This window comes from Canis aureus, chromosome 2 (genome assembly GCF_053574225.1).
Source record: "Canis aureus isolate CA01 chromosome 2, VMU_Caureus_v.1.0, whole genome shotgun sequence".
NCBI classification, from domain to species: domain Eukaryota; kingdom Metazoa; phylum Chordata; class Mammalia; order Carnivora; family Canidae; genus Canis; species Canis aureus.
In genome coordinates this window covers 73,113,290-73,131,724 of record NC_135612.1, presented here as the reverse complement: position 1 = coordinate 73,131,724, position 18,435 = coordinate 73,113,290, and the positions used below count along the sequence as shown (strand labels likewise).

Below are 18,435 nucleotides of genomic sequence, written 5' to 3'. Positions count from 1 at the left end.
ATTTATTCATGAGAGACACACAGAGAGAGGCAGAGGCATAGGCAGAGGGAGAAGCAGGCTCCATGCAGGGAGCCTGATGCAGGACTCGATCCCAGGTCTCTAGGATCACACACTGGGCCGAAGGCAGGCACTAAACTGCTGAGCCACCCAGGGATCCCCCAAACAAAATATGAAAGAAAGAAAGAAAGAAAAAAAAAGGTGTTTTCAGAGGGTCCACATTTCTGGTTGGATATTTTATTTAGATTATTTTCATTGTCTGAGCCCCATTTTAGAAAATCACCCTAAAGCATACCTGCCTGCTTCTCAGCCTTATTTAGCCTTAATCCTAAATAGTGAATTCAACAGATTTCTTCTTCCACTTAATGTCTTGTAAATTATTACCACTATATTACAGGTCCATTCTTCATATAGTTTGGAGCTGAGTGGTTGGGTAAAGATAAGCAGGTCCCTGGGAAAACACCTAGTAGTTGTTTCTAGAATAAGTTTTAAACATATTTTCTTCCTCTGTTGAAATTCTCACTTCGTTCATACGTTGTTCTTTTGAAATGAATTTGGGTGGAGTTTGCTTTTAGTCATAAGCGTCTTTGCCCTAAGAGGTAGACTTGCCCCCCTGAAAGTACTGATTTAACTTGATTGCATTAACATTGGAAGGTTAGCATCAATGGTTAGCTATTTTTAAAAAGTTTTAAGTGACCCCAATGAATGAGCTGAGTTAGTCAAAAGCAATCAAAGATCACCAGGGATGGTCACTTTCCAAGCAGCAGCCGAAGTAGCCAGCGCCAAGTATTCAGACTAGGTAGTCATGCACCTGCCACCAGGGACTGCTCTGAGTGTCATGAGGAATTGAAGAAACATAGGTAGAGTCTCTAACCATGAGAAGTCATCACCCAGCAGCATCAAGTGCCATGTAGATGAATGACAACAAGGAAGAGAGGCGGTGTTAGCGTGGTGAGAACATTGGGTTGGGACAGGTGGCCTGGATTCTGTCTCTGGCCAAGCACTGCTAGAGGCAAACCACTCACAACTCTAGACCTCAGTTTCCTCATGTGAAAATGAGGTATTCAACTCAATTTCAGAAGAGCCTTCAGCCTCTGAAACGCCAGAGCAGATGGTTTGTTGAAGGAGGCCTGAGGGTTTTCAGCAAAAACCGTGTCATTTGACAGGTGAGTCAGACTGGGGGCATCAGGAAAATAATGTCTTCACAATCCACACCCAGGCAGAGGCAATGAGGAAACACACTTAGATGACGGCTTGAGTGTCTATTCCATTCGGAGGATAGATTCCTGAAGAGGGACAGGGTGACTCATCAGACGGCTGTAACCTGATGAAATAGAACTATCCAATTTCCTTGCTCTGATTCCAGGCAACCAAATGATCTTAATTTGGTTTTCCAAGGCAGTTTCCCCAGGCAAAAAGAGGGATAAGTTATGGCAATTGGAAATTGACATTCTTTAGTGGGAGCAAAATTAGATCACACGTGAGAAATGACTGTGAAATTAAATAAAGTGGCATTCAAATGCAAAGAAACAGCATCATTAGTTATGAATCATTTTCGTGCTGATTTGGTTAGCCTTTGAACCATGTTTTTTTTGTTTGTTTGTTTTTTGTTTTTTTTTGTTTGTTTTTTTTAGAGCTAGTGAACTCTGGGTGACTTGGTGATTATAGACATTCTGAATCTGCAAAATTAGAGGCAAAAATTACTAACACTTACATGGTACCTTTGCATGAAATGTCCCAGTAGCTGTGGGGGAGAGAGAATACTATGTTCCTGGTCTCTAGCTCAGGAAGGCTCAGTACTATAGGGCTGAGAAGGGTTCAGGCTTGCAGTCAAACCCAGGTCTTGGACTCCAAATCCTAGTCACAGTGCTGCTGCTTCCGAAGGCAGTGAATGCCCTTCTCCCATGTCCTCCCCCCACACTCACACACATTCCCACACGAGCTCTGTGCCCCATCTTGAAGGAATTGAAGCAGAAGGTACACTGTTCTGGAGATCATGGAATTGCTTTTTTTCCCTCTTCAAATGCCACTTGAAGCGCATTCATAGAGCCTTTCCAGAGGATGCCCCGTGGGAGGGTCTGTTTGGCTTCCCTTAGTCCTTAGACTCAGGCTAGGTCTCTTTGCTGCAGGTGTAGAAAGTGCATATCCTGCTTCGGCAATGTCTCAGAGGGTGTTGGGCTCCTACCTCCTTTCCTCTGAAACTTTGGTCTGGATGTTCCTGCTGAAGGTGGCTAGGGACCCTCAGCTGGGACAGCTTCCCCAGATCAGCACTGCCTGACTTAGCCCACCCAGGCTCCCGCAGGTCTGCTGACAGAGCTGCGGGTCTCGGATTACCAGAGGGGAGGGAGGGCGAGTCTGGATCTCAAGACTTCGGGCCCTATGTGCACAGTAAGCCTGAGCTCTCCATCTGTTTTGGTGAGACTGTGGCAGAGTGGGATCTTTGTACCCAGACCCTTCCCATTCACAGAGGGAACTGGAAGGCTGCTGCCTGCTGAGAATTTCTGGAGGCTCAGGAAAAAGATGAACTGGCCCCATTCCTGCATCTCCTTTTGCTGGATTTACTTTGCTGTCTCTAGGCTGAGAGGTAAGAGGCTGATGGGTGTGTAATCATCTCAGTTCACCTGGGGCCCCTTCTTTGGTGGGAGTGGGCCAGCAAACAGAACAAATGTTCTAACTGCAAGGAAGTGTTCTTGCCTCTTCTTGACTGGCCGGAAAAATGACTCTCATATACCCAAAGCTTGTCCCTAGCTGATGCCAGGTCATGCCCAGTTCTAGTCCTCAGTTTGTTGTTCTTTACCTTGAAATATGCATGACTTTGAATGTTGATCCAGGTCCCTCTTTTTGAGCAGCTGTAGAAACAGCAGATGGAAAATATGCTCAGAAGTTGTTTAATGACCTTTTTGAAGATTATTCCAATGCTCTTCGTCCAGTAGAAGATACAGATAAAGTTCTGAATGTCACCCTGCAGATTACACTTTCTCAGATTAAGGACATGGTGAGTAATATTAAGTGGTGACTCTTTGAAATGGTGCTTAGGATGAAACTAACTGTGCTTTACAAAGAGATATCTTACCTGGAATTTGAGAGGGAATGAGAACAGACAGCAACATGAGCGGGCTGGTGGGGGAAGAGAATACCAAGGAAGGAAGCTCTCAGCGAAAATAATTTCACTAAATGTTACCTAATCCTGGCTATTAACAGTAACAGTCTTGATCATCTAAAAAGAGATGGTATCACATATCATATGGTTCCCTTTCTATGAAATGTCCAAAACGAGCAGAACCATAGAGACTTGAAAGCAGAGTTGTGGTTGCCAGAGGCCGTGGGAAGAACAGGGGAACAGTGAGTGACAGCTTGATTGTCATAGGGTTCCTTTTTTGGGGCTGACAAAAATGTTCTGGAATTGGATAGTGGTGATGGTTGCACAATATCATGAATATACTGTAAGCCACTGAATTGTGTACTTTAAAATGGCTAAATGGTGAGTTTTGTTACATGAATTTTATTCCTATTTTTCAAAAAAGAAAGGTGGTGTTTTAAGATGGCATATCTTTTTCAGTGCTTATGTGGGTTTAATTGCATAAAGTTATGAAACTTGAAAGACTTTCTTCTGTATGTTGTAGATATTTCCTGACCTTCTCATTAAAGTGGATCATCAGTTGATCAATTTTCAGAGAAATTTGGGCTGTTGATCCATGCAAAGATCTGATGGCTTAAACATCTGTCCACTTTACATTCAGAAAACTAAATCAAGCAGAAAAAAAATATGGCCTTGGCAGTCAGTCAAAATGATAGATTAGAAAAGTTCTCATTTATTTAATGAAAGTAGATTTGTGTTCTTGGAATTTCTGTTGTGAAGAACAAGTGTTCTAGAGATGGAAGGCATTTGATTGAGGTGTCTCCTGGACAGAGTTATATCATGGTTACTTGTACAGGATGAAAGAAACCAGATTCTGACTGCCTATTTATGGATCCGCCAAATTTGGCATGACGCATATCTCACGTGGGATCGAGACCAGTATGATGGACTGGACTCCATCAGGATCCCCAGTGACCTGGTATGGAGGCCGGATATTGTGCTATATAACAAGTAAGTACAAGTCAGTCGTTTCTCAAGAATGAACTTAATGATTTAACAGAATTTAAACATAACGAAAAAAGAATGTTTAAAACATACCTGAAATTAAGTACCAATTCATGTACCTAGGCCCTGAAATGATGATCATAAAATCTTAGATAATAAAATAATAGGTTGTAAAAGCTTAGAGCTACATTTCCCTTTTGGATGAGAAACTATATTATAAGCTGTACTAGTTTCCTAGGGCTGCTATAACACACAAATTGGGTGGCTCAAACAGCAGAAATGTATTCTCTTCCAGTTCTGGAGGCTAGAAGCGCAAAGTTGGTTCCTTCCGAGGCTGTGAGGGAGAACATGTTCCATCCCTCTCTTCTAGCTCCTAGTGGTTGCTGGCAGTCTTTGTTGTCCTTGGACTTGTAGAAGCATCACCTTGATCTCTGTTTTCCTTTTCACATGGCATTCTTCCTGTGTGTTGTCTGTGTCCATTTTTTTCCCTTTTATAAAAACAAAAGTCACGCTGAATTAGAGGCCCAGTCTACTTCAGTATGACCTTGTCTTAATTAATTACATCTACAATGATCCTATTCCAAATAAGATTACATTCTGAGGTACTGGGGGCTAGGATTTCAACATATAAATTTGGGGGACTGGGAGACACAATTCGATTAATAACAGCGATGCTCCCTTCTCCTAGATCATGTATCAATAACAATGATACTACTCAGATTCAATCAGAATGGGCCAGCTAGTGGCTGGCCTGTGGAGTTTGGACATTGGAGGGGAGGATGGATGAACTAGATCATAAGATTAGCAGTTGCCCTTTCCTGGTTTCAGAGCAAGGGGCCTAGAGTAAATGGGTAGAAGGTTTATGTTTCTCAAACTGTAAAGTGCACATGAATCACCTGAAGAGTTCATTAAAATACAGATTCTGATTCAGTAGGCCTGGGGTGGAGTCTGACATTCTGCATTTCTATAAGCTCTGATGTCAGTGCTGCTGGTTCATGGAGGAACCACATGGCTCTATCACAATTCACTTTCAGTTGCTCTATCACAATTCACGTTCAGTCCTGTTGGGTGGGAATGGTTCATCTTTGACTTAGAACAGGGTTAATGAGGGGCAGTTCAAGAGGGCTTTCCTGAGAACTGAACCTCCTGTGGGCATGGGTTTCTCTTCAGGAAGAAATACTGTCAGGTTGTACCCTGGATTTTAGTCTTGTCCCTTATTCAGAGAGCTCATCCAAGGGTCATGACCTGTTGAATCATAGCACTGATCCTGCTGACTATTCTCAACTCTGAGTGGCCAGAGGGACCTTCCATATTCCTTTCCATGCAAGACAGCATTTCAGTGCTAGTGCTTTACTATTCCAGTTCACCCTTCTTCTCTCTCTCTATCTCTCTCTCTCTCTCTCACACACACACACACACACACACACACACACATACATACAGAAGGCATGAGAACAAGCCTTGTTGTCCATGAGCTCCTCTCATTCACAGGATGCAAGTAATCAGAGAATATAGTTGACATAGATAACAGTGTTCTATCCGTTGTAACATTTCTCTCTGGGAAACAAGCAGAATGCTGGTTCTTCTCTTCCTCCTGCTTTGGCTGGTTGAAGCAGTGACCAACTCTTACTAACATGCTTCTTTGCAAGCTTGTATGGTCACCTAAGTTAAGCCTACTCCAGCACCCCCTCATTCCAGAAGCCAGTAGTGTGTTCATGAGCTCACATAGACCTACTGTGGCTTCGGTAAATTCTGTCCCCATTGTCCTCCATTCCTCCCAGATCACTGGCCTTGAGGTGTGAGAGTTCTGTTCCCTGTCCTTTTCATGACACTGATTAATAAACTCTTTTCTGTTTCCCTGGCTTGACTCTTCAGTCTTCTGTTCCCTCCTGTCTCAGATTGTTCTGTTTCAGATCCCTTATTCTGCTTTGTATTCTCCTTCTCAGTAATGCCATAGTTTTATTACTTAGAGGAAATTCTAAATGTGACTATGGTTGGATGTCATTTGCCTTCCTATAACTAGCTAAAAGGAGACTAGAAGAGGGCTATAAGATCAGGCAAAGAAGGGACCTCGGTCATAGCCATTTCCCTGACCCTGGTCCTTCCAGCTGAACCCCTGGACCTTCAGATTCTTCCAATCCCACATATAATATCCTCATTATTTCTCAGAAGCTTGCCTAGAGCCTTGTAGACCACAAAATGGGTTTTCTGAATGGTGGTGGGGAGATGAAAGAAGGACATGTGGTAGTGATCCAGTAAGATGTGATAAAGATAGTTTGGGCAGGAAGATGACTCACCTCTAGATTCACCACTGGTGCCTGAATCCATGGGGCCGGGTTGGACTTGTTAGGGTGTGATCAGGATGATGATGGATCTGGAAGCTACTTACTTCATGTGAGGGGCAGTTGAATATGTTGAAGCTTAGTTTGGAAGTGAGAAGTCCTTGGGAAGACTTGATGGTGATGGTAGGCAATCAAGGAGAAAATAAGCTAGAGAAAAGAGAAAATTGCTCTATTTATTTTTTTTTATTATTTATTTTATTTATTTATTTATTTTTTATTGGTGTTCAATTTACTAACATACAGAATAACACCCAGTGCCCGTCACCCATTCACTCCCACCCCCCGCCCTCCTCCCCTTCTACCACCCCTAGTTCGTTTCCCAGAGTTAGCAGTCTTTACGTTCTGTCTCCCTTTCTGATATTTCCCACACATTTCTTCTCCCTTCCCTTATTTTCCCTTTCACTATTATTTATATTCCCCAAATGAATGAGAACATATAATGTTTGTCCTTCTCCGACTGACTTACTTCACTCAGCATAATACCCTCCAGTTCCATCCACGTTGAAGCAAATGGTGGGTATTCTAATAGCTGAGTAATATTCCATTGTATACATAAACCACATCTTCTTTATCCATTCATCTTTCGTTGGACACCGAGGCTCCTTCCACAGTTTGGCTATAGTGGCCATTGCTGCTAGAAACATCGGGGTGCAGGTGTCCCGGCGTTTCACTGCATTTGTATCTTTGGGGTAAATCCCCAACAGTGCAATTGCTGGGTCGTAGGGCAGGTATATTTTTAACTGTTTGAGGAACCTCCACACAGTTTTCCAGAGTGGCTGCACCAGTTCACATTCCCACCAACAGTGTAAGAGGGTTCCCTTTTCTCCGCATCCTCTCCAACATTTGTTGTTTCCTGCCTTGTTAATTTTCCCCATTCTCACTGGTGTGAGGTGGTATCTCATTGTAGTTTTGATTTGTATTTCCCTGATGGCAAGTGATGCAGAGCATTTTCTCATATGCATGTTGGCCATGTCTATGTCTTCCTCTGTGAGACTTCTGTTCATGTCTTTTGCCCATTTCATGATTGGATTGTTTGTTTCTTTGGTGTTGAGTTTAATAAGTTCTTTATAGATCTTGGAAACTAGCCCTTTATCTGATATGTCATTTGCAAATATCTTCTCCCATTCTGTAGGTTGTCTTTGAGTTTTGTTGACTGTATCCTTTGCTGTGCAAAAGCTTCTTATCTTGATGAAGTCGAGAAAATTGCTCTAGAGGACAAAAACCAAGACAATGAAAAGTTAAGGGGAAGATAAACAATTTAAAAAATAATCGTAACAAATAACTTGAGCGATCAATATTCCCAAGAGGTGGTGAGCTCTTTAGCAATATAGTTGTTCAAGCAGATACTGGCTCTGTTACCAAATCAGTAAAGGGATAAATAAATTTGGGCTCAACATTCTGGTGAGGTTGTTTAAGTATATGGCCAATATAATGGTTAGTGCAAGAGGCTGCAAGGATTCCTGACATTAGATTGGGTAGAAACTGGACTACAGAAATTCCGAATATGTATTTATTATCAGAGAGTTCTACTGATTGGGTTTTTGTGTGCCACCTTAACACCTGGATTTTAGAGCTAGTGAGGAATTCGGTACCCTATTGTATTCAGAAAGATTTGTCTAGAATTTAGCATTAGGGTTCACTTAAGTCTTCTAGTGGTTGAGAAAATGGCAAACCAGTCAGATGAGATTTGAAGTAGAGGAGAGGAAGAGGAATAGGTATGAGGAAAATGATGATGAGTTTGGTGTAGGACCTACTCAGTTTGGGGGACCAAAGGAACACCCACATGGAGACAACCAATGAAGGGACTGAAAAGGCAATCCTCAAGTCTGGTAAGAGCATCAGGGAAGAGCTATCAAAAACCCTAAAAGCCCTAATAGAACTACTCAAGAAAGGAGAGAAAATGGCTTCCGATAAAATTGGTGAAACTCTTCACTGCAGACATTTACAGAAGGCACTTAAAATAAATGGTTAAAGGGGTAGAAGGAGAAGTGAGAGACAGTTGTGTCATAGAAAGCACAGGAAGAAAGGATGTTTAGAAGCAACCTACAGTATGAAATGCTTGGGAAGAGTTGAACAGGATGGACCCTTAGGACACGTTTTTAGATTTGCGTGTCTGCAAGTCATGAATGACTTTTGAAAGATCACATGTTGGGAAGAAGCCAAATTACAAGAATAAAAGCAAAAAGAGGAAGTGACAGCAGCGTGTATCACTTCCAGTGTGTGGAAAGAGAGGCGGGATGTGGGAAGTGCCTGAGAGGAAGGGAAGTTGGCAGAGGAGACTGAGGAACAGCATTGGGAATGGTCTAGATGAACCAGAGAGAAAAAGAGGAACCAAGAGATGCAAAATCCTGAAGCAAACATGAGAGGAAAGGAATCACAGTACCAGTAGGGAAGTAAGCCTTGGAAAGGAAGAGGGGGTGCTAATTTTTTATTTGGAAGTGTCCAAATAGATTTTCTCTGATGCTGAGATCTTTCCTCTTACACCAGGGAAGGTAGGATGAGTGAGTGATATTCTCAGTTCACCAGAGTGCTCACTACTATTACAGCTAAATATACATTTCTTATTGTTACAGAGGATGGGTTCAGGGATTTTTGAAAAATTTCATCTTGCTATCTTCACAAAGACCCATATTAAAGATCCTTCTATTTAAACCCTCATTAAAAGACCCTCATTAAAAATTGAGTGTTAACTGTAATAGTCTGATTTGGTTCACTTCAATCAGACCATTACAATTAATGTGGCATCCAATTTTTAATAAGTGGAAAAAGTAATTTAAAAATTATTGATCTAGCACATCTTCTGGCAGTCTAATGTAAGGAAAGAGAGGATAAATGCAAAGATTCAACTACAGGGATGTTCACCATAGCATTGTTGTAAATGCAAAACCTGGATATGACAATGCTGAACATCAATGGATTGGTTGGATAAATATGGCATCTCTTTATAATACAAAGGAAAACTATTAGCCATGAAAATGATGTTGCAGGAGATTGTGAATTAATAACTACATTTTAAATTTTGTATCATCCTTTTTTGGGGAAAATTAACTTTTTAATTTCAGGGTAATTTTAGATTTCCAGAAAAGTTGAAAAGATGGTACGAAGAGTTCCCATATATCCTTCACCTGGTTTCCTCCAATGTTACTATTAATGTTACATCAAAATAACACAGCACATTTGTCAAAACTAATACAATATTATTAATTAAACTATAGGCTTTATTTGGATTTCATCACTAATGTACTTTTTCTGTTGCAGAATCCAATCCAGGATACCTTACACATTATATCTAGACCTAATATATTTTGTAGGGGAAAAAATTATAAGGAAGATTGGAAAATATGCATTAAATATTAATAAAAACTTATTAGTTAAGATTGTAAGAATTAGAAACTGATGTTAGCTACCTTCTGAAAAAAGAAATTTGTTGTTAGGGTATGGTACAGCTCACTGAATTAAAGGGGAAAAAATCAATACCCAGTTCTTAGAAAGAACAGACTGGGACTGCTTTAGAGTTTGAGACAGCAGGGATTATTGAGCTGATTTGTTTGTTTGTTTGCTTGTTTTATAAGGAGGCATCACCAGGGTGACTGTTTTTGCTCTTTGGATCACTCTGTTTAAGATCTAAACTCCAGGAAGAGTGAATCAGTTGGATGTAGCTCAGGTCACATGCTAATCCTGGCCAGGGGAGGCTGAAACACCTTGATCAATATTTCATCTGCCTTGCAATGGTGGTGGAGAAAGTCATTTTCTAAAGGAAAATAGAAATTCTATACCCAGGCATAAATGTTGATTAAACAAAAAGAAGAAATATCTAGAATAAATTATAATCTCTTAGATTATGGGTCAATGAAAAAGATTTTATTTATTTATTTGAGAGAGAGAGAGAAAAAAAATGGGTGGGAGGGAGAAGGAGAGAGAATCTGAAGCAGACTCTACACTGAGCATGAAGCCCGGTGCAGAGCTGGGCCCCATGACCACAAGATCATGACCTGAGCCAAAACCAAGAGTCAGATGCTTAACCGACTGAGCCACCCAGGTGCCTCTGGGTAAATGAATTTTTCCTGCATTTTTCAAATGAACATGTACAATTCCAACAGCATCAAAAGGCTATTTTAATATTCTTGAGCCCAAAGTTAACAAAATCAGGTAAGCAGAGCCTCCCAGTTAGATTTTAGCATTGATGTGTTTATTTTTTATCTAGATGTTTGAATCATTATACCAGGACTAAGAGAGTGGCTTGGAAATGAAGAGAAAGGGATATAGAGCAGAGATGCTTTAAGAGAAGAATCCAAGAAAAGATGGCCTTGAGTAGTTACAGGAGATGGAGGAGAGGGGAAAATTGGAGTTGATTCCAACTTCTAGCCAGGGTGGCAGGGAGAGTGGGCATCCATTGCCAGAGACACTGAAAGGATGGGCACAGGTCAGTGAGCTGTCTGGAGTAAGGAAGTTGATGAATTGTCTTGAGAAGCAGCTTTCATTTTCCCCCTCTGACCTCCAGGGCTGATGATGAATCTTCCGAACCTGTGAACACCAATGTGGTCCTGCGGTATGACGGGCTGATCACCTGGGATGCACCAGCCATCACCAAAAGCTCCTGTGTGGTGGATGTCACCTATTTCCCTTTTGATAACCAACAGTGCAACTTAACCTTTGGCTCCTGGACCTATAATGGCAACCAGGTGGACATATTCAATGCCCTAGACAGTGGTGATCTCTCCGACTTCATCGAAGATGTGGAGTGGGAGGTCCATGGCATGCCTGCTGTGAAGAATGTGATCTCCTATGGCTGCTGCTCTGAGCCTTACCCAGATGTGACATTCACTCTCCTTCTGAAGAGGAGGTCCTCGTTCTATATCGTCAACCTCCTCATCCCATGTGTCCTCATATCTTTTCTGGCTCCCTTGAGTTTTTATCTCCCAGCAGCCTCTGGAGAAAAGGTCTCCTTGGGAGTGACCATCCTCTTGGCCATGACTGTGTTTCAGCTCATGGTGGCAGAGATCATGCCAGCCTCAGAAAATGTCCCCCTGATAGGTGAGTTCAAGTGTCTTATACTTTGAGTCTAGGATTGTAATGAGTGGGATTGTATCTGGTCCTTTAAACTCAGTTAAACCATTAGGTCAACTTCAGACTCAGTCATACTTCAATTAGTGTCTTCAGCTGGCATCTTTGAATACAGATATGGCTGTTTTCCAAAACTGGTCTTATGGTCTCTGGGTTTACACAAAAGAGGAAGGAGGGGCAATATAGTTCAGAGCAGTGGTTCTCAAAGTGTGGTTCCCGGACACAAGGTGCAGCATCATTTTTGAAATGCAGACTTTCAGGGCCCACCCCAGACCTACAGAATTAGAAACTCTGGGGCGAGGCCTGGCAATCTGTTTTAACAAGACCTCTGGCTGATTTTGATGCACATTCTGTTTCGCTAGCTTAGAAGTTAAGGCCCTGATTTTGAAGTTAAAGAAATCTGCATTTGAACTCTGATTTCACCTCTCATTTCTTAACGATCAATCTTAGGCAAGTTATTTAGTCTTTTAGTTCTGCTTTGTCACCTGGAAAGCATGTGTAATTACTACTCATTATGTCATTGCTTAGCGTAGAAGGTGGCATATGGTAAGTATGCCATAAGTAGTGACTGTTATTATCTTTTCACAGCACGGGATCTCTTCTCAGGAAAGAGTGGTAAACATGATAGAAATGGTTGACTAGATTTTTCCGCCCATCATCTACCCTTAATAGAATAATCTTTAACCTTTATTGGGTGTGGAAGAAGTTGGGAAAAGTTGGTAAAATGCAGGTTCCTACACCCAAAGAGTTTGATTTAGCAATCTTGGGCAAGAATTGGGAATCTCAGCCGATTCTAGGATAGACCATATTTTCAAAAGTCTGCACTAATAAAATGTCCTTCTAAGGATAGGCAAGGAGACAGAGACTATGACACCTGCCTCTCACAGAGACTATGACACCTGCCTCCCCTTCCTTTCCTTACCTTATTTTTTAAAGATTTAATTTATTTATTTGATAGAGAGAAAGAGAGCACAAGTAGATGGAGAGGCAGAGGGAGAGGGAGAAATAGACTCCTGGCTGAACAGGGAGCCCAATGTAGGACTTGATCCCAGGACTCTGGGATCATGACTTGATCTGAAGGCAGATACCTAACAGACTGAGCCACACAGGTGCCCCTCCCTACCTTATCTGAGACCCCTTCTCACACCTTTCATACCTGCAAGCTGCCACCAAGGACCTACTCAGCTCCAACATCTCTGTTTCAATGACTTGCTCTTATAATAGATGCTTACCAGAATCAGAAGCTAGACCTAATTTTTTATTTTGCGAAGTAAACATGAGGAGGAACTTCAGAACACACAGAGATTTAAAGACCAATATGAAAGGGATACTGTATTGCCCTTTTATCCTCTCCGGAATCCAGTATTACTTGATATTCAGACATTACTATGTTGGTTTCCCTGTTTGGAGATTTCTTCCTTGTTATGTGCCTCCAAGCAAAAAACACAGACACACCAACACATGGACACAAATACACACAGACACACATCTTTTTGAGAAGTGAACACAGAAAGTTCTCTCCACCCCTCTCCCCACACCACTAATAAAGAGAAAGAGGTATCTTGGCATTTTTATTACCTCTATTGAGACAGAAATGATTGACAGTGATGACCTGTAATCATAATCCTACTTGAGGCAAGACAATTGGCAAATCTCTCTCTCTTCTTTAGCAGTGACATTCAAAAGCAAGCTGGCTGAAGTTATAAAGAGAGATGTCTTGGGATGTGTCTCAGGAATTTTGCAAACATTACTTGTTCTGCTCCTATGATAATACAAAATGTGTCTTTTCAGAAACAATGTACACAGGAGCGTATGTTGATAATCACAATTTGTTATTTGCAGCACCTCCAATCTTATAGAAATGTGTTTAAGTTTTCTGAGTAAGTATAGCATTTGATCTAAGCTTCTGGCCCATTGTCTTCATCATATTAAGACAGGTCTCATTGATTCTTGGTTTATTTTGACCTTTTAACAAATACTATGTGGATGGACAAACATTATCAAATGCATTGTTTTTATCTGTTAAGATCATCATCTTAGTTTTCTCTTTTACCTCATTAATATAGTGAATTAGGTTTTCTGATGTTGAGTTAAACCCTGCTTTATCATGATGAATTATTTTAAGACACTATTGGATTTAGTTAGTTAGTAATCTTTATAAGACTTTCTCAAATACATCCATAAGTAAAATGGCCCTAATACTTCCTTTCTTGTTACTTTTGGAATCAAGGCTAAACTGACTTCATAAAATAAGCTAGATAGTTTTCTCTCTTTTTATATTTCTACAACAACTTAACTTGCATGATATGAATTATCTGTCTTTTAAAAGTTTGGTAAAACTCTCCTATAAAACTAACTCTGGGGCTTTTCTATTCCAATGTTCTTTCTTCTCACACTAAATTTGGTGTTGTCTGTATTTCTAGAAATTTATTCTAGGTTCTCAAATATATTATCGTACAGCTATTTATAATATTATTTTATTGTATTTTAATTTCTATTGTTATTTCTTCTTTTACAGTCTCCCTTCTTCTCCCCCTCACCTTGCCTCTATTTTTTTTTCTTTTTAAACTTATTTTACTTAAATTCAATTCATTAACATATAGTGTGTCATTAGTTTCTAATATAGAGTTCTGTTATTCATCTGTTTCATATAACACCCAGTGTTCATTATATCATGCACCCCTCCTTGATGCCGTCACCCAGTTACCCCATTCCCCCACTCCCCTCCTCTCCCACAACCCCCAGTTAGTTTCCTATAGTTAAGAGTCTGTTATGGTTTATCTCTGATTTCATATTATTTTATTTTTCCCTGCCTACCTCTATGATCCTCTGCTTTGTTTCTTAAATTCCACATATGAGTGAAACCATATGATAATTGTCGTTCTCTGACTGACTAATTTCACTTAGCAAAGTACCCTCTAGTTCCATCCATGTTGATGTAAATGAGATTTCATCCTTTTTGATGGCTAATATTGCATAGTATATATACACCACATCTTCTTTATCCATTCATCTGTCGATGGACATCTGGGCTCTTTCCATATTTTGGCTGTTGTGGACATTGCTGCTAAAAACATTTGGGTGCATGTGCCCCTTAGTATCATTATGTTTGTATCCTTTGGGTAAATAGCTAGTAGTGCAATTGTTGGGTCATAGGGTAGCTCTATTTTTAACTTGTTGATGAACCTCCATACTGTTTTCCAGAGTGGCTGTACCAGCTTGTATTCCCACCAACAATGTAAGAGGGTTCCCTTTTCTCTGTATCCTTGCCAACACTTGTTATTTCCTGACTTGGTAATTTTAGCTATTTTGACTGATGTGAAGTGGTATTTCATTGTGGTTTTGATTTGTATTTCCCTGATGCTGAGTGACATGAGGCATTTTTTTCATATGTCTGTTGGCCATTTGTATGTCTTCTTTGGAGAAATGTCTGTTCATGTCTTCTGCCCATTTCTTAACTAGATTATTATTATTATTATTATTTTGAGTGCTGAGTTTGATTAGGTTCTTTACAGATCTTAGATACTAGCTCTTTATCTGGTAAGACATTTGCAAATATCTTCTTTCATTCAGTAGGTTGTCTTTTGGTTTTGTCAACCTACTTACCTCTATTTTGTGAATGACTTTATCAAAGGTTTATTAATCTTATTCTTTTTTCAAATAGCTTTTGTTCATCTTTTTTTTATAGGTTTGTGCCTTTACCTTTATTATTTCTTTTCTTAATTTTCATTTTTTCATGAATATTTGGTTTATGTAATCAAATGTTAAAGACTAATAGTGACACAGTGTCTACTTCCTTATCCAATAGTAATGAGGTCTGAAGACAATTCTGAGAGCTGCCTGAGATCATTATTTGTTGAAAGTGGAATTTTTTCACATCATGATCTCAGCAAACATTTAGAAACCTTTAACACAATGTAAAGGACAGTGAGGAGAACTTTATATGGACTGTTTCAATTAAGCTTCATCCTAGTCCCACGAATTAGATCCAATTATCATACCTATTTTACAGAGAAGGAAGCTGTAGCTTAGCAGGATGTTAAACTTGCTCCAAGCCACAAGTCTAATGAGTGACAGGATTTGAATCTAGGAAGTCTGATTTAGAAATTTATACCAGTAACCATTAGTGTATACAGCTTCTCTAGAAAAGGTGTTTGTATATTTTTGAGCCAAATGTGAAGACAATTTTAAGCTAACTTGGTTTTGGTTATTTTCCAGGCAAATACTACATAGCCACAATGGCCTTGATCACAGCCTCCACCGCCTTGACCATTATGGTGATGAATATCCACTTCTGTGGGGCTGAGGCCCGGCCAGTGCCACACTGGGCCAGGGTAGTCATCCTAAAATACATGTCCAGGGTTTTATGTGTCTATGATGTGGGTGAGAGCTGCCTTAGCACCCACCATGACAGGGAGCGAACTCACCTCACAAAGGTTTATGGAAAACTTCCAGAGCCAAATCTGAAAACAGACAGAAACAAAGACCTTCCCAGAAAGAAGGAAATAAATAAACTGTTAAAGAATGACTTGGGGTGCCATGGTGAGAACCCACAGGATGCTGACAGTTATTGTGCACAGTACAAGGTGCTGACAAGGAATATTGAGTATATTGCCAAGTGCCTCAAAGACCACAAGGCCACTAATTCCAAGGGAAGCGAGTGGAAGAAGGTTGCAAAAGTGATAGACCGATTCTTCATGTGGGTTTTCTTCATTATGGTGTTCGTGATGACTGTTTTGATCATCGCAAGAGCAGATTAGTGGGCATTTGTTGTGTGGAGATAAATCAATAAAATTCCCTGTGATCTACTCTACCACTTTTCCAGGTAAGATTTACACACATACACACATACATGCAAATGTATATATGTAATTCATATATAAATAAATACATAAATAAACATATATATAAAATTGAGGGGTTATGTTTACTTTAAAAAAAAAAGATTTTATTTATTTATTCATGCGAGACACAGAGAGAGAGAGGCAGAGACACAGGCAGAGGGTGAAGCAGGCTCCATGCAGGGAGCCCGACTTAGGACTCGATCCTGGGTCTCAAGGATCAGGCCCTGGGCCAAAGGCAGCGCTAAACTGCCAAGCCACCCGGGACTGCCCTACTATTTTTTTTAAGTAGGCTTCATGCTGGGTGTGGAGCCCACTTAAATACTGGCCCAAACTCATGTTTAAGACTGGAACCAAGATCAAGAATTGGCCACCCAACTAACTGAGCCACCCAGGTGTCCCTGTTGTGTTACTTTTTAACTTCAAATCAATATTATAGCTACTTGTTAAGCAGAAAAAAAAGTTAAGCAAGAGTTCCAAAATATCAAGGGTAGGAAATATAAAAGGATTCCTTTTATAGCCTACCAGAGTGTAGGTGGCTGTCTTGTAGATCACACAATTATGTTCCCTTTTAACAGGGCAGATAACACAGTATCTTACATTACTGTTTAAAATTTAAAGCAAAACATACTCATTTTCCCCTTAGCCTCTATTTTTTTTTAAGATTTTATTATTTATTTATTTATTTATTTATTTATTTATTTATTTATTTAAGAAAGAGAGAGTTCTCTGTTGCATGTGTGTGCGTATGGGGTGGGGCAGAGGGAAAGAACTTCCAGCAGACTCCCGGTTGAGCAGGAACCAGATCGCACAACTCTGAGATCAGGACCGGAGCAGAAACCAAGAGTCTGAAGCTTATCCAACTGATCCACCCAGCTCCACACTCCCACATAGCCCCTATTAAAACACACTTTGGAAAAAGGAAAACAGTCATAGATTCCTTAGTGTGATTTAAGTTGCAGTGTTACCTTTCTCTGGGCTGGCACATTTCAAGTCATTTCTCAAATGACGGAATAAAAAGTTCTGTCCCATATAAAGAAAGTCTAAGAATCAACAACATAATAGTTAAGGGAAATTTCTTCATGATAATGATGTTATATATAGTGGTTATATTTTATATGAACCCTAAAGATGAATTTGTTTCTGCCTTTAGTCTTTGACTTAAACAAGCTAATCTGCTAAATGAGCTCATTCATTTGTTGATTCAATTCTTCAACATTTATTGGATTTCTCCTACATATAATAAAGCATCATGGTTCACAGTTGCCTTGGGTGTCAGAGCAAATCTTATGCATAAGTCTGATTCTTCTTGATCTTCACAAGTCTGTGAGTCATCCAGGCAGGTATTTCTAGTCCTTTTTCTCAGAGAAGGAAACCATGTCAGAGGAAGGTGGATGAAAGTGACCTATCTCCTCAGCAGTGGTAAGTGGAACTGGGATTCAGACTCTCAACACTGTGACTGAGTTTGGGCTAGGTCTGCTAAAGTCACTTTTCATCATGCTAGATAATGATTTAGAAGAGGAGAGACTGAGGGATTCTTATTTTTAACTCCCAATTTCTGCCCTAAATTACTTCCTAGGCTTCTCTACTTTTTTCCTACTTTCAATCAAATGTGTCATCAAATTCCTCCCACTCCCACCTTGATTATAACAATCCAAGTACTAATACCCATTCCCTAACTTCCAACTCCGCTATTCTTTTACCAGTAGAACAAACAAAGGAAAGGAACAGAAGTGGAGAGAAGATAGGCATTTACCTAGGAAAGAGAGGATGATATTTGGTTTAAACATATAGATGTTTTTAATTCTTATGTTTATGCATTTGAAAGGCATTTATTGTGTACCTACTGTATACTGAGTGCTATGTCAGCTTTGGAGGTAACAGATACAAAACATGGCTTTTCACCCTCCAGTTGCTCACATGTTGTTCACAGTTCAGCAGAGGACACAGTCAAGAAAATATACAAATACAATGTAGTGTCTAAAATGAGTAGAAGTATTGACAAAGTGCTGCAGAAATAATGGTGATGGATCTATTTGAGGGAAAGCTTGGGAAAAACTGGGGGGGTGTAACATTTGAGCTGGACTTTGAAGGATGAGCAGGAGTT

At 40.2% G+C, this 18,435-nt stretch overlaps 1 protein-coding gene across 1 annotated transcript; it reads left to right on the top strand.

Annotated features, from left to right (window-relative positions):
* The first annotated feature begins 1,639 nt into the window (after positions 1-1,639).
* On the top strand, positions 1,640-16,969 carry CHRNA9 (cholinergic receptor nicotinic alpha 9 subunit). Its single transcript, XM_077860730.1, has 5 exons — positions 1,640-2,581; positions 2,847-2,992; positions 3,933-4,087; positions 10,925-11,457; positions 15,706-16,969. Exons 1-5 carry the CDS (start codon positions 2,377-2,379, stop codon positions 16,245-16,247), a joined length of 1,581 nt encoding a protein of 526 aa, XP_077716856.1. The 5' UTR covers positions 1,640-2,376; the 3' UTR covers positions 16,248-16,969.
* The last annotated feature ends 1,466 nt before the right edge of the window (positions 16,970-18,435 follow it).